The sequence below is a fragment of the Podospora pseudoanserina genome, chromosome 3 (assembly GCF_035222485.1).
Source record: "Podospora pseudoanserina strain CBS 124.78 chromosome 3, whole genome shotgun sequence".
Taxonomy (NCBI): Eukaryota; Fungi; Ascomycota; class Sordariomycetes; order Sordariales; family Podosporaceae; genus Podospora; species Podospora pseudoanserina.
Genome location: NC_085922.1, coordinates 696,289 through 712,645, shown reverse-complemented (window position 1 = coordinate 712,645; position 16,357 = coordinate 696,289). Strand labels below are relative to the sequence as shown.

Sequence of the window (16,357 nt, the reverse complement as noted above, 5' to 3'; positions counted from 1 at the left end):
CGTTCTTGACGGGAGCGTTCGTCTTGGGCGATGAAATAGTCCATTTCTAACTGGTTGACCCATTTGGCCTTTTGTGTATAGTTAATTCTGTGGTGGCTTTCTGTTGGTTGGCATGGGCCGTGATGATGCCATGACGAATGTTAGCTGTCGTCATAGACTGGAGTCAATGACTCCACAAAGAGGATTCAGCCAATCCACTTCTTCAATGACATCGACTCTGCCACGATACGAACGGGAACGATAATTTTCATTTCTAGCTGTGTTGCGATACCAGTGCTGTGTCAAAGTCAAGGCATCACGGTTTAATGTACCTACGCATAAATTCAGGGGTCATTCAGGGGTGCGCCCCCCACAGGGGTTATGACGACTCAGGCCACACAGTAATTTGCCCGCCTAACAACTGAACCGCTTGTTCGCTTGGGCCGATCTTCCTAAAGTTTGATAAAACAAACTCCATATTAAGGGAATCATACTCCTCGCCATTACCATCACCCCTAAGAGGGCAGCGTATCACGCAGGGCAAAGGCACCAGTGAGTGATAGCTGTATTCGTAGGATTTTGATCTAAAAAGGTCAAAGAGAAGAGTAATACCAGCCTGTAGCCTGCAGCCAGAAATAAACAACCACCTTGGAGCAACCCCACTAGCCAGATTCGAAAAGTGGGGCACAGGCACCTGCACCCAAGCAAACTAGCACTATGATCACCGCCGTGACAACTCCAATCACAGCATACTAGAGAACGCACTTTAAATTTTCATTTGTTATTAATAAATTCCTTTAATAATTATACTACTGTAAAAGTAACTTTTATAAATTACAATAATTAACTTTCCAAAATTTCACTTTATTTTATAATTCAAAATGAATATTATTATAATTAATAACGTACATTATAAGTGAGTCGCGCACTAACTATTGCGACGCGTTCTCTTTATATTTAACATTATTTTTCTCCACAACCCAATATGCTACCTACTTTAAAAGAAGCGAGGGTAATCTTAGCCCTTAAAGCTCTTTAGAATAATAAGCGTTTAAGCGTTAAAGTAGTAACGAGGTTCTATAATATTCTAGAATTAACGCTCCGTAACCAACGCGCTAGCTGGCCTATACAACGCGATACTATACCCAAATCGAAGAAATTTATTTAATCTAAAGAGAATACTATTATTTATTATGTTATTAAACTATATACGTAAGCTTTTCTATTAACATTACGTAGTATAGAAGATATAGCTAATTAACTACTACGTGTACGTAACGCGTTTTTTATTAATAAGCTTTAAGTATATAACTTTATTAAACGTTAATTACAATTCCGTATACGTTTTACGCGTAAATATAATTACTAAAGGGCTAAATATAAAGGTTTAAAGGTTATTACCGAATAGTTTACGCTCGTACGGAATACTAAGGCTAAATACGGTATTATAAATAATAATATTTATAATTTCGACGAAATTAAGTTTATAATAAATGTTAAAATACAGCTTTGTTTGTAGATTTTACAGTGTATCTGAGCTCTGTATATTACAGGGCCTCAGAGGCAAAACGATGGCTTGAACCAGCAGTGTTTAGGGACTGCGGTTACCGGAGCGGAGGCTCGGCCTCCGGAAGCAATCCGAGGTCCCGGGAAGCCGAGCGCTAAGGCCGGTGCCCTGCAGTGGTCAAACGGTAGCGGCAACGTGGCCTGTAACGTGGCTCCTAACCTTATATTTAGATAGCGCACTTAGCGGGCGTTCGGGCCCGGGAAACGCGCGTTCAGGCCCGGGAACGGAGTCACCCTCGAAGAGCAAGTAAGAGGCCGATGGCCTATAAGATCTCTGCCTCACACCCTATCCACTGTGGTATTTTTTAGTCTATAAGGTTCAATCAATATACTGGTTCACCACACTCATCAGTGCCTCACAAGCTTATGTTACAGTGATTCTCTTCTATATATTACAGGGCGCCGCCCCTATAATCCTCCTTCCTTCAGTGCCACGGCAACTGTCGAATGCTGCAGTCAAAGTCTTCTTCGCTCTCAGTGTACTGCGCCGATAGCTATTTGAGCCTATATTTACAGGCCTCAATAGCACCTATTTTAACACGATATAACTTTATCTCAGATAACTAAAGTATCGGAGGGTACTTTAATTCTAATATATTATATATAGATATATAAAGTACTATTAAAGTAAGTCGCTATATGGTTACTAGCTGGTACGTAAAGTAGGTAAGGAAAGTAAATTATAGTTAATTAGAAAGACAATTAACTCGTTACGATCAGCTATTTTCGAGTATAAAGGTTTAATACCGAGTCGCGCCTTACTTATATAGTTAAATATAATAAAGTATAAGGAACGGGGGAAGAAGAAAAGAATTTATAAGTATTAATAATGTAAAAGAGTAGACTAGGCTGACGGGACTTCGGCCTAAGAAGGGGAGCGTCGTGTTACGGCTTAATACTTAGTGGAGCGCGGGACGTACCACGGACCAATCATTATTACAGGAGCAAGGACTAATCAGAATAGGATTATTGGGATCGAGGATCGATCTAGAAGAGTCACTCCCAAAAGAGACAGTATCGATAGGATCGATGGTCGAGTTAATCGATCCAGGACAGTGCCAGGCTTGGCATAGGGTCTATATATACAGAGGAACTGGCTAGTGTAGATAGACAGTTCCGCAGTATGCAATAACATACTGTATTCACGGTATCTTATGTTTACATTGAGACATCTTAGTGTGCACTGTTTAGCTGCACCGAACCAATTGTCAGAAGTTACCTTCAACCCGTATCTGTTTCAGAGGTTCTGTACAGGGGTTCGTCACACCGTAAGAAAGTTACTATTAGTTTTTATAGGTAAGGTTTCTTGGTAAGGTACTATTAATGCGGTGCTTCAAGTGGAACGTAGAATCCCGTGCTTGTTGGACGCTTTTCGCTGGCTTATACTAGCGGCAATGTCTTTCTGGGCATTTTTAATATCCTCCTCGGTATATTTGGCCGTTGGTGGGTACCTGGAGCAAAAAGAAGTAAAAGAAAAGCTTCATTTTTAGTCTCTGTGGGTGGAATATAAAGTGTGTATTGATATCAGGGGGCTCTCGGGGGTCCAGGGCTGTGGAGGGTTTAATGTGGGTAGATGGTTTGGGTAGTTCAAACCCACCTGGGCCACATCCATATGTGGTCCACTTCCTTGTCATCCAACCTATGCTAGAGATGCAAGATTTCGCGGATGCCATCATCGGTGCGCCTGGCGAAGGCCTCAACATCGAGCAAAGAAAACGTCTTACAATCGGGGTGGAACTAGCAGCCCGGCCGCAGCTGCTGATATTCTTCGACGAGCCCACATCGGGGCTTGATTCACAGACCTCTTGGGTGATCTCCACGCTAATCAAAAAGCTCACCAACAACGGGCAAGCTGTGCTCTGCACCATCCACCAACCTTCCGCTATCTTCTTCAACTAGTTTAACCGTCTCCTGTTGTTTGCCCCTGGTGGGAGAACGGTGTACTTCGGCGGTAGGTTACACTGCCCTTCCCTTTGATAAAGGTTCACCCCTAGATGAAACACAGACTTGGGTCCAAACGCGTCGACTATCATTGAATACTTCGAACAAAATGGGGCACCACCCATCGCAGAAGGTGAGAACCCCGCAGGGTGGATGCTACAGGTCATCGAGCCATCCGACGAGGATGCTTCTACCATCGACTGGCATCATTTCTGGCGCTCCTCTCCGGGGTATCAAAGTGTCAAGCAGGAACTTGCACGACTCCGATCTCTCGCCTCGGACCAAGCTGGCGCGGTCAAGACCAACGATCATGGAAGCCGGCATCAGGAATTTGTCTCTTCCTTTTCAACCCAATTCCGGGAGGTCGCTCTCCGCATCATCAAGCATTTCCGGCGATCTCCAGTGTACGTTTGGTCCAAGGTTGCCTTGTTCACGCTTTCGGTGAGACTCCTTGACCGTGTTTGTGAGGATTAACCCTGACAACCACCTGACAGTCCCTGTACCTTGGCTTCAGCTATCCCTCCAACAATTCAATCCAGGGCCTGCAGAACCAACTCTGGGTCATCTTTATTTTCTTTGTGCTCTTCATGCACTACAAAGAGCAGATTATGCCCATGTTCATACCCCAGCGCAACCTCTACGAAGCCCGCGAACGACTCTCCAAAGTCTACCACTGGACAACCCTTTGTGACGGCCAATGTCCTGATCGAACTAGGTTGGAACACACTTATGGCAGTCATCATATTCTTTTGTTGGTACTACCCCGTTGGATTTGTCCGCAACTCCACGCCCGATGACCAGACCATCAGGGGGTTCTTGGTGTTTTTGTTCCTATGGGAGTATCTCTCCTTCACGAGCACCGTTGCCCACTTCACGATTGTGTGGATTGATCTCCCTTAAGAAGCGGGAGTGCTGACGACGCTGTTGTGGGTGCTTTGCATCTTGTTTTGTGGTAATGGCGTGCTGCCAGGGGATTTGCCCGCGTTCTGGAAGTTTATGTACCAGGTCTCGCCAGCGACGTATCTGACCGGGGGCATCATATCGACTGCTGTCGCAGGGCCAGATGTTGTCTGTGCGGACTATGAAGTGTTGCATGTGGTGCCACCGCAAAACATGACGTGTGGTGGGTTTCTGGGGCCGTTTGCCCAGGCTGCTGGGGGAAGGGTGTTGAACGGTGATGCGTTGGATCCGTGTGGCTATTGTCCGTTGGGTACAACGGATGATTTTTTTGGCTAGGTTTGAAATGAGTTATAATACCAGGTGGAGGGATTTCGGCATTGTGTGGGTGTACATTGTGGTCAATATTGTGGCGGCATTGGGCTTTTATTGGATATGTTTCGAGTGCCCAGGGGGGCAGGGGCACAGAGGAAGAGGGCATGAAACAGTGAACGCTGTACTTTCGCATATAGGTATCTCATTTTCTAACTTGACAGACTGATAGCATGCGTATATTCAGATTGATTGCTCACAACACCATTGCTCTTTACATCCTCAAGAGATCCGTGTCATCAGGAGCGGAATCATCAGGAGGGCTAGCAGCAGTGGTCCCACTTACCAGTTACATCCGTGGCGCCGGTAAACCACGCTTCACTCGGATCCTCCGAATGGCGCCATCACCGTCCCCTTCCTTCTCTTTCTGTTCATCATCGTCACGGTCCATCTCCTCAAAAAGGATCTTTGCTTGGGATATGATGATCTTGAGCAGCAGGTTGTCCTGAAGATACTCAGGAATATCCAGCACAGGGAACACCCGCTTGGGCTTGGACTTTTTAGTCTTTTCGCCAGTCTTCTCCTGCTCCTCGGTATTTTCCACCCCGGCATTGCCCTCTCCCACGATTGCGGGTTTCTCAACAATTACGCCGTCACCGGCGGTCGAGGAGCTCTCATCACCAGCATCGTCTTCCTTGGGATCCTCCTCCACAACGTCAGGATTGAAGCCGCGCACAAGCGCCAGAAGCGACGACACGAACAACTCCCTGATGTAGGCGAAGCTGAATCCGTCCGTCAACTGGGCGACAAGATAGGTAATTTCTTCCTCAAACTTGTCTGCCACGATCGGCTTGCTCTCCAGCTTCTTCCTCCAGTACTCTGCATATCTCTTCCTCGTCTCCTCGTTGGGCAGCTTGAAGTGGTACTTCCTGTCGAAGCGGCTAGGTCTCTTGGCAATTGCTGGATCGAGTTTGGACAAATGGTTCGTACTTCCAATCATGAGGATGCCCTCGTTGGACTCGAGTCCATCAACCTCGTTCAGGAAGTAGCTCCTGTACTCATCCAACACCAACGAGTCCAAATCCTCAAATATGAGAACGCAGGGGGCCATCTTCCTGGCGTGCTCGAAAATGTACCGGATGGACCACTTTCCGCCCATGGAGCTGTCAAAGGCTTTGACGTACAGGCTTGGAATTCTCTTAGAGCCGTCTTCTTTGCCTCTGGCCTCCAGGGAGTTGATCAGCGCCTTGATGGAGGCGGTCTTTCCGTTGCCAGGAAGGCCGTGAAGGATGATGCCCCTCTTCCACATGAGCCCGAGGTCTTGGTAGACATCTCTCGTGTCGAAGAAACCAATAACGTCTCTCATCAAGGCGTCTTTCATGGCTGACTCTAGAATCACATCGTCCCAAGAGGCACCCTGCACGCTCTGCCACAGAAGGGGGTCCTTGATCCAGTCGCCGTTATCGTAGACGTATATCTCGTTGTGGAGAGTGCATGACCAGTCGCCTGCTGCGAGAAGAAGCCTGTCGGTGTCGAGGTGGTGGCCAAGCTCATCTACCTTGTCTGCGTCGTTGGGAGCGAGGAGGTAATGCATGGCATCGTTGCCACAGTCGGTGTTTTGGACGACGCATTTGTAGAGGATGAATGTCAAGTCTTGCCAGGTGTAGAGCCAGCGGCCGAAATAGATCTTGTCAATCAGGGTTCCTCCTGGTCGGTCAAAGGGCTTGGGGCTGGCTTTGTAGGCGCGGACAGCGTCAAGGTAGAAGCCGGGGACGTTGTGGGCTGGCACGTCATTGGTCCCGGAGGGGTTGTAGTTGTCCTGAACGGCGGTTGCGTGACCTGCGGCTGCATAGCCTAGCAGGTCCATCTCGCCTCCTGGTCTCGCTCTGGTGACATGGTGGTCGGGATGAATTTCTTTGATGATTTGGTGGGTGTGGAGGAAGACGTCCTTGCGGGTGGAACTACCAGCCTTGGTCCTGTGATGGTTCTCGTTAGGAATTTTCGCGAAAAGGAAGGTGGGAGATCGGCTACTTGCCATCTATCGAACGCGCGATAGCGATTGACCACCGCTGATGGGTCTGCTAACTCCCTTGATTGAGCCATGATGGATACAGTCTTCAGTGTCTGGTTAGTAGCGAGAGTGTGTGAGTGCAGAGATTTATCGGTTCTGAGTGCACGTTAAATAGTTCTTTGCTATACTGCCGCTGATAATAAGCAGGGTGGCTTGGCTGTAAGTTCTGCCTGGAGATGCTTAGGAGGTGGGGTGAAACTTGTCGTATCAGACCTCACACACTGAACGGTTGGTCCTGCAAAGATCTTCTGCCAACAGTCTGCGAGGGCCACCTTTTTCAGGCCAACTCCAGTCAGCCACAGCACAGCTGCTTTCGCCACTTCATTAACCAACAGTACCTGACATGAGGCGGTGAAGAAAACTATCGCAAATCTGTCCGGAAAGATTAAGAGATATCCACCTCTTCATCCAGGCAAAGATAGCGGATGTTATGCTCTAGATCGACGCCAGCCTTTCTCAGCGAGTTGCTTGTGAGAGGCATTCCGATGACAAATTGATTCCCATGGAAGCGGACGTGTTCTTCGTAGTTGCGGGGCAGACCATCGCTCGGTTCCCACTCATGAGCTTTCCCCCCGTTGTCTTCCCCTTCGTCGCCCTCCTCGGCCTCTGCCTTCTGCTCTGCATACATGGCTTCTACCTCGTCGCGGAATTAGCACTGGGCAAAATCGTGAATCACAACACGATGCGTGTCGTGTTCTACCAAGGCGTTGCCAGCTCTACAGTCAAGCATGACCACACCTCGCTTATTGATCTCGTTCGCTGGGTAGACAGCATCTTGAACAATCGTCTTCCAGAGCTCCTTGGGCGGTGCGTCGGAGGCAGGAATATCTGGAAGTTTTTCTAGGATGAAACCTCGGATGGGTTCCATTAAAATACCGAAGATGCTGAACTCGGGTCGTCCAGCCAGGATGGATCAGCTGTTTGCGCCTGGATGAAAACGTGGGCATAAAGGCTTGGAATGCATTTCCCTTGCAGATCCCTGAGCTTTCCATATACCCGTGTCTCGCTGTCGAACTCCTCCAATGTTGTGCGATACAGGCCTGCTTCGTATCTACCCTATGCCTCGTTTGATTGCGGTTCTTCATCGCCAAACTCATACCATGCGGACCACAGGCCTTGTTCTCCACTGCCGTAATCTCGTCGAGGAACGGCTTTAGTTTGTCCTTTCGTACAAAATCTTCCCATGCGAATTGGTCATGGGGTCCATGGGGTCGAAGAAGCCCTCTCAGCCCCACATGAAACGTCGGGGGGGTGTCGGGGATCGAAGAGCTTGAGAATAGCCGTCATGTTGTTGCCGGACACGGCCGCGGGAAACTCGACCTCCATGACCGGCGATAGCCTTCCTCCGGAGCATCTTCTGGTAATAACAATTGGTAGGGGGCCAACTCCGATGTCTTGGTGACCGCTCCACGTTACCTCAAGAAAGGGTTCGGTCTGAGGCTTGTATGGGAACGGGGAATAATTCGGTGGTGCTCGCGCTTCCTGCGGCGGTCTTCTTCAGTCATGTCCCGATATTGTATAACAGAACAAGTTATGAATACTTGCCTCGGGGGGGGGTTCCGCTGACACGGATCACACAGTTGTTTCGATCTTTTCTTGCGGATTTGAAGTGTTCAGATTGTTGTCCGTTGCAGGTGGTGGAGTCCAAGGACCTGTCTGACCAACAGGAAATTTAGCAGATGCCTGGTGACTTGGCCCAATTCTATTAGGTAGGTAAGCCTGAGGCCACATGCACTGGGACCTTTGTTCAACCAACCTGGAATGGAAGCAGCTCCAGCCCCGGGCGGTGACCCTTAGGGGCCGCGGTTATGTTGGGTTTATAGCACTATGCCGCTGAAACCTCCGATTTTTACGCAAGCCCTAAACGCCACAAATTCGTTCCACAACGTAGCATCTGGCACAAATCAAGGTCTAAAAGCTCTTGCGTCTCCCCTATGTCAACCGCTTCAAATACATCTGTCGACCTAAATGAGAGTGCAACAGATGTGGATCTTCGACTGGCACAACGTCACATTGCTTCTCATCACATCTGGTGCAAGTAAATCTAATCTATTGAGCATTCTAAGGATAGCCAAGAGTTCAACACGCATGATGATAATCAGAAGCAGCGGAATGCAAAGTATTCACCCCGATCAAGACGTAACAAAGCTTTTCCTGCAAATAAATCAACAAATGAAAAGTCCAATGCCGCAAAAAAGTCAAAAAACCCATCCCCGATGAGACATTGCAAATTCAACGAAGTATCTCCACACTCGCCCAAGAGACTACAAAAACAGAACTCCTAATGATCGCTTATGTGGTAGTGATAGCGATGATAATGCCTGCCCTCATACCAGCTGCTGCGGCGGCTTGTCGTGTAGCTGCGTTCGATTCTCGGCGGCCGTGACGCCAATAAGCTCGGACTGAGGAGATCATCCGAGGAGCCGAAACTCCATCTCCTCACTGTTGTTCGTCTTGTAGTAATGATTGAGCCCGGGCGGGAACAGAGGTCGCAACCGCGGGATGATACATAGCCAGTTCTCTCCTCAATGTGTAGATGACGGCGGGAGCAGTTGTGGTAATCTGTCGCCAACTCGTGCCCGCAACGGTAGTAGTCGATCCATTTGATACACATTTTAACTTCGTCTGTACGAGTGGATAGTTTGCTTGTCCTTGATGTAAAGTAGGTTGCGTAAATCCAAAATTGAAAGACAGATTCAAAAAAATTGCGGTTTGAAGGTAGGGGATTGAAGTGCGATCGGTTTCTACTATATAGCCCTCACTCACCTCATCACTCAGCAAGCCTGGCACTCTTTCTCAAATGCGGATTGAGCCATGTCATTTCATTGCCTCGCAATGGGATCTGGTCACCTTTTTAGGTGAAAGTCTCACCGAAGTGTTATATAGGCGCAAGGCCGCAGCATATTCATGACGCAGACAACACATGCTCGCCCGTAGGAGGTGAGGGTACTTGGTATCCAATACATTGTGTGGGAAAGGCTGAAGTGAAGAACGTAGATTCCACCGCTTGACCTGTGATCAAAACAGAAATTGAAGAATGGATGCACAAGGCGAATATAAAGTTGGCGTGTAAATGACGCTGTCGGCCGCTTGTGGTGGCTTGCAGCGTGGTTGGCCTCCAACCGGAAAATGACTGGGAGAGAACAGTGATGTAATCCCACGGTCCCAGGTTCATATGACCTGTGGCACAGCCCGCTTGAAATCAGGTGTTGGCAAAGCTCAAGGCACACCAAAACATCATGCGTTGGCCTTCAGCCTGGTAGTTAAATGGAATCCATAGCCACCACACATCCATGATTTGTGTAACACCGGAGAGCCTCAACAGGTGTCCAGTTTCACGGTTGCTTAAGTTTGTCCCTAAGTCTATCTAATAGCTAAAGCAATCAGATAAAAACTCTAACAGACAAACATAAAGGCCAAGGGTAGGTTCATTTAACCAGTGCCTTTCTATTTCGCCCTGAAAAAAATACAGGAAGCAACTCCAAACTCCAGGTGGAGTCCAAATATCACCCACCACAGCTTTGATTGTGGGCTTCATCCACGCCCGTGTCCAACGCCTTGTTGAGATATCTCTAGTCCGATGAAAAGACAGCAGCTATCCTGTGAAATCTTGTCTAGCCCGTGCACGTAATCATGACAAGCCTTAACTAAACAACCTAGTAACAAAAGGATTGGGAGAAAAAAGGAAAGAACCGAGTGCCGGTTGCTCAACCACCAGATGCAGAAGGACAAGATGTGAGGAGATGAGAACCTACGTTCAAGGTGATACCCCAAAGACGTGGCCCCTTAATCGAGAATCCTAAATATGTAGCAAGTCGTTCCCAGCCCCAGCCACCCAGACACCACTCCTAAGAATACTGCGAGGTAAGTGAGAAGAATGCTGGCTTCCATGATTCAAACCCTGTTCAGGTAGAATGTGTTAGCGACGTCAGTGCTCAGGTAACAGAATAAGGAGTCTGCGCCCTGACCATTGAGCCACCGGCACTGTCTTTCCGATTATTGGAAGGAGGTCCTGCTTTTGATCCTTTATGTCTGGGGTGGCATGTCCCAGGGGAGGAAGGGGCAACCAGACAGGGTGCTCAGAGTGGCTAGGGCTTCCAGGCGCTCGGAGCCGTGTATCGGCCTCTTGGAGCACACCCGATTACCCTTTGTCAATGACCTGGGAACTCTTCAGATACTTTCGTCAGACAGGACGTGGTCCCGGCTGGCGGGCAAATGCTGGGTGTAGGCTGGCCATCTTTATGGCGTACCTATTCATCGGTCAAACCTTGTTCTTTTCCTGGTTTGTGACCCCAGAAAGGAATTTCGGAAGGCCTTTAGAATTGTTTGTCCTCTTTCCATGCGTCCTGCTTGACCGAGAAAGAAAAAGAAACAACGCTAACAATCTCTACACGAAATTAGGTACCACCGTTGAATGCCTTCGATATGGCCTTCCTTCTCGAGCCAGGAACCAACCGACCACGACGCAACAAGATAGCCAATCTCGACGAAACAAACAAGTCAACTTCCAGCGCGCTCAAGGCGACCGGACAGAGGCACAGGTAGAGTACAAACACCAGAATAGAATGGGCAAGTCGAGAACGAAGCAAATTTAATATACCCTTGTACCTATACTATCTTGACTATGGCAAGGTTGAAAGCCCCAACAAGTCTGCACTTTCTTCCAGATCTTGGGAGATGTTCGCGTACACGCCCACAACTTCATCAACACTCCACCTAGGTGCCAATCTACGAGTCGTCGAAGTAAGAGCGTTCGTCAGCAGCTCAATCTCCTCCGAAGACTTCCCCAGCGTGGTGACCATTAACCATATACATTCCTGTGCGCTCAATATGTGTTTGGGCAGTTCTTTGAGGTCTTCTGCGGATTTGTCATTCAGGCCAGATTCGCGCGCCTTCGTGAGAAGCCTGTTCCATATAGCCAACTCCACCCTGTCGTGATAATACCTCTCCGGGTATATGTGGAAGACGATGGAGGTGACCTTTTCCAGCCCCCTTAGAAGGACTTCCAGTTCTCTCATCAAAATATTAAGATCGACCCTCGCGGCCGAAATCCAGGATCGCGTCCTGTCCAGATTCGTTACTACCAAATCCCGCAACCGGCGTCTTCCTAGCTCGTCGAGCTCCACCGTCTCCTTCTTTGTCTCCTCACTATCGACTTTCGCGGTTGGTAAAGCTGTGCCTCGAGGTCTGGAGCGGAGGATCTTTGGCGATGTAGATTTCTTCCCGGCCGCCAGCTCCTCCTCAGAAGGCCTCAGAGCTTTCAGCTGCTTCAACTGGTGGGCCCAATCCACGAGTTTCAAGTCCTCTTCTTTTATCTTTGTGTGAAAAAGCCGTATTCGTTTCTGGAAGTCACCAATCAATCTGGAACCCGCACTGGTCAGCTCCTGTTCTATGACAGCAACAAGGTTCCCAAGAGACTTTTTACTTACGCCTTTGTCTCCAAAGCCATCCTTTTCCAGACTGCCCACAACTCCTCGCCAGCCATCTTGCCTCTCTCCCAATCCGAGTCGTACACCAAACGCCACAGTTCTTTGAAAGAATCGTGAGACTTGTACATCTCTGTACTTTCCACCAATACTTGCTTGCAGATCTGGGCCGTGGCTACAAAGTCCCCTTGCAGGCTTTCCACCCTCTTCAGGTATTCCGGCCCTCTGTCCTTCTCCGATTCAGCCCTGCCTCCCCATAGAAAAGCCACCACGTTGTCGAAAACGCCGGGTTCGTGGGAAGCCCAGAGCTTATCTCGTGTCCTGCCGTAGGGGACCGAGGTCAAAAGATCCTCCCTGATCTCTCGATAGATATAGAGAATCGTGGGCCTCAAAGTCGCATAGATCAATACACCTGATAAGGCAAATAGGAGGGGGTGCAGGGCCCAAGGACGGATCGCGCGGAGTACCCGTAATGGAAGCTCCCATAAATACTGCAGTACACTGAGGGCAGTGTCTAGTACCCAGAGAAGCACGGAGAAGACAAGGCGCTTGGCTTCCTCAAAGCGGTTGTCGGGCGGGTCCGAGTCCCAGTCTCGAGAGTAACCCCCCCGTCTGGAATCATACTCTGGGTCCGAGGGGGTTGATTCATCCGAGTCGGACGTCGAGGGACTTGCTCGGGCCTGGGTCCTTGGTGTAGGATAGGGCTGTCTTTCAAACTCATAGGTATCCAGCGGAGGGCTTCTGTACGTCGTACTCGTTGTTTTCCCTCCAGACACTAATTTTTTGTTCGAAACATACGATCTGTTGTTGTAAAGAGAAGCCTGCAGATAGGCTTCACAGTCCTCATCATCGGTCGACCCTGAGGAGGGCGACGGCGGACGAAAGGAATTGTCGTAGCACGCACGATACGGGGACATCTTGACGGATGAAGAGTGGTGCTACTAGGGGAACGATAAAAAGTTATGGAAGCACAAGCACTGGGAAAGCGAAAAACTAGAGAAGTCGGTCTCGGGGTTCAGATTCAAGCCTCGATGTGTATGTACTCTGCAGACAAAGAGGTGATGCATGCATCGACGTCACGACCCTCCTGTGAGGTTTATGGTGTGGATTGTTTGCATTTTCCCTTTCCATACAATGCGGTGTTCATGCCAGTGCCGACAAGGACTGCCGTGCTGTTCAGATTCTGCAACCGGTCAACAAAGCCATTGGCGAGTTGGCTCGGGTCAACCCCATTTCGGCATTTTGTTCAGAACTCCTTTGTTCCTGGCCACACCAGAACGCCAACTCCAACACCACACAAGAGGAACCATGGAATTGACCATGAGTGCATTGTTGAAAGCTTTTGCGCGTCTTGGGCCCAAGCAAACGGATACCAATGGATCGACATTAGTAAGTAGCTGTAGCCGAGCTATCTGTAAGATAAGAAATAACATCAGCAAGGCGACGAAACTCCTCTACTATGTCCCATAACCGCGCTAGCTCTACTATGAAGTGTTATCGGACTTCCACCACTCCCGGTCGGTGTTCCCCTGCTGCTGATAGCAGCCAAAATGTTGCCTCTGTTTTCTAGACCAATGTCCAAGAAGTCCCAGCTGTAGCTTCGCTGGGAGGACTCCCTTTCCCTTGAGCCTTCCTCGTCCTTCTTGTTCCTTCCCGTTGTTGAGAGGCTCCAGTTGCTTGTTCTACTTGGGCTGCGCCAGGGGATTCGAACCGTGAGGTCTCTTCTCATGTTGCTGGATGAGAGCTTCTCTTTGAGCACTGGGCCGATTGGACGAAGGGAGCGCTTGGATGGTTGCGGTTTCAGGTGCGCTGTGGGTGGGGTGGTCATCGTCGCCGCGAGGTTGGTTGTGCTTGCTGGACCCTGGGCGTCCTTTTCTCGCGACGGCAGTGGGTGGGTAAGGATGTCATCGTTCTTGTATATCTCGGTGGCCTCAGGAAGGGTTTTGATGCTCTTGGTCTCGATGGCAATATCCGCGCTCTCGGCCAGCCCAATGATGTCACGGTTGAGCTCGGTTTGTGTTCCGACATGGACCGTCGTCAGTGGCCTTGATCTCTGTCCATGATCGAGCGAGGCCGACATTCGGGACTGCTGGGGCGTGGAAAGTCTGTCCCTGACGCAAGATACGCAGGTCCGTCTGTTGATCAAGAAGAAGATTAGAAAGTTCCAGACCCCTTGGATTGATAACGCAGCGGTAGAGGCTACGTATGCTGGGAAGTTTGTGCCTCCATGAAGAATCTGGTTGACGTGAAAGATGCTGCTTGGTATCCATGTGGCCAGAATTGCAAAGGCGGAGAGGCCCGCAGTCAGTAGATATGACCGTTTGACTGGGTCGTCGATGGTAAATGCGCTTATGATCTCCCTAAAGCCGTTCACACTTTGAGCTTCCGCCCTTCGAGGTTCCAAGGTTCCGTCTTGTTCACCAAGAGTTGGAGGAGGGGAGGGAGCTCGGCGGGGGTTGAGCCCAAAAGCACGCATGTAACCTGAGCTTCGTTTCGACGGTGCACTGGCTACTCTGGTTGGTAGGGCAGCTCTTGTAGACCGGCGGTGTTGGGTTCGGAACGATCGGCTTGGGCGGGTGTGTATAGACCGGCTCTTGCGGGTGTGGCTAGACTGCGCACGAGTGACAGTCATAGGCATCGGCGCGAGGGGGTGAGTACCGTCGGGCGATTCTGGAAACAGGGCACTACTAGTAAATGGGGACAGAGGCCAGTCGCTCAATGACAAAAAGGACTTCCTGTCGCGCGGTATGGGTTGGAGGATGGGTGGGTGTTCGGGGCTTGCTCTCAGAGGAAACTTCGTGTCAACATCGTTTCGGGATCGAATTATATGGATCCCAAGACCTAGGTAGATCAGGAGAGTGCCCAAGATGCAGATCCAGACTGGGAGGTACTGGGTGTAGATCCGTAGCATTTGATGTGAGGGATCAATCCAGCACCATATCTGATTGTTTGTCAGCTTCGTTGGACTGGATCAGAGCGATCCAACCTACCCTAGCATTGCCATAGTAGCCCAGGGCGAGCAAAATACCGGCAGAAATTCCTGGTCCACCATAACAGATCGAGCAGTATACCCACCACCACCTCTTAAAGTGTCCCGGGTCGGCACCATATCGAAATACAATCAGCACGTTGAAAGCCATAGCAAACGACCACCATGGATTGGACTGCAAGAACCTGTTCAAGTCCATTGATTAGTCCCTACGGATAGTGTCCACCTGCCTACCCGACCAGTACTCAAGACAACAGGCAAACTCACATCTGAAACAGAAATCCCTGCGCGTTGCACAACCCCTTGTCCCCATTCTGAATAGCCGTTCTTAGGCCATCCTGAGTCATAAGGGTAGCCACCGATGAGAATACATTCGCGACTGACGAGCACACCAAAAGGCAATTTGGAACCGTCCGAAGAGAACGGAACAAAGCAAAGGCCACGAAAACTAGCGTGACGGCAGCCAGAGAGACAGACCCCAGCGCCCGCTCGATCGTCACCAAAAGATCAGTTTGTTCCTCGGTCAAAATCAACAGGGGGCGGACCAAGTCGATGGTCGTGGTGTTGGCTAGAAAAAACGGGATGACGGGCATCTTCGGATCGGACGAAAGAAAAGGACGGGTATCTTCAGTAACAAAAATAGAAAGAAGAAACTCTAATCGAGACGGTTGTTGTTTGTGTTAAAACATGTCGTTTGGGACAAGGAGAAACGGCGAGATCGACGAGATAGAGGATATTTTCGAGCGCGAAGTCAATGCCACTGGTGCTTGGGAGCAACTTCAGGTGGTGGAATTGAAAAAGATCTTGATGAGAGGTGTGGGTCAGTCTAGGGAAAATGTCACGCAGTTGTCGAAGCCAACCTACAACTTGGAAAAAAGAGAACTTGCAATGCCCAATAGACGCCGACGATGAGAAATATGCAGAATTGGTGAAATGAAATCCGGAACGAATCAAGGAAACATGGTTTGATGTTCTGTGTTAGTGGAAGCCCGTGATATCGTCGCGGTGTTCGACTTCCTTCACGAGAACCTGAATGAATGTATGCAAGGTATGTACAAAAAGGGAGCCTCACAGCTCGATCAACTCGCCAAAGAAAGTTAAACGCGGGAGGGGAGGGGAAGCCATTTATATACACCATCCCTCAATACCTTACCTACCACCTAACCAGAACAGTTG

General features: G+C 49.4%; 3 protein-coding genes across 3 annotated transcripts; all 3 read right to left on the bottom strand.

Moving 5' to 3' along the window:
• Window positions 1-5,044: 5,044 nt before the first annotated feature.
• QC764_302050 (uncharacterized protein) lies at window positions 5,045-6,798 on the bottom strand (the record flags this gene model as incomplete). Its single annotated transcript, XM_062945327.1, has 2 exons — window positions 5,045-6,671; window positions 6,731-6,798. 2 exons carry the CDS (start codon window positions 6,796-6,798, stop codon window positions 5,045-5,047), a joined length of 1,695 nt encoding a protein of 564 aa, XP_062801276.1.
• Window positions 6,799-11,340: 4,542 nt separating this feature from the next.
• Window positions 11,341-13,218, bottom strand: QC764_302030 (uncharacterized protein). Its single transcript, XM_062945326.1, has 2 exons — window positions 12,196-13,218; window positions 11,341-12,127 (listed from the first exon to the last, which is right to left on the bottom strand). Exons 1-2 carry the CDS (start codon window positions 13,107-13,109, stop codon window positions 11,389-11,391), a joined length of 1,653 nt encoding a protein of 550 aa, XP_062801275.1. The 5' UTR covers window positions 13,110-13,218; the 3' UTR covers window positions 11,341-11,388.
• Window positions 13,219-13,330: 112 nt separating this feature from the next.
• Window positions 13,331-15,774, bottom strand: QC764_302020 (uncharacterized protein; the record flags this gene model as incomplete). The annotated part of the gene is made up of 3 exons (XM_062945325.1): window positions 13,331-15,133; window positions 15,183-15,366; window positions 15,449-15,774. 3 exons carry the CDS (start codon window positions 15,772-15,774, stop codon window positions 13,625-13,627), a joined length of 2,019 nt encoding a protein of 672 aa, XP_062801274.1. The 3' UTR covers window positions 13,331-13,624.
• Window positions 15,775-16,357: the final 583 nt, after the last annotated feature.

What these genes read in the sequence shown, in the direction of transcription:
- QC764_302030 (XM_062945326.1), bottom strand. Translation starts at nt 13,109, where the DNA reads ATGTCCCCGTATCGTGCGTGCTACGACAATTCCTTTCGTCCGCCGTCG. An exon ending in ATGGCTTTGGAGACAAAGGC is followed by an intron (nt 12,128 to 12,195) that starts GTAAGTAAAAAG and finishes TGCGGGTTCCAG; the next exon opens with ATTGATTGGTGACTTCCAGA.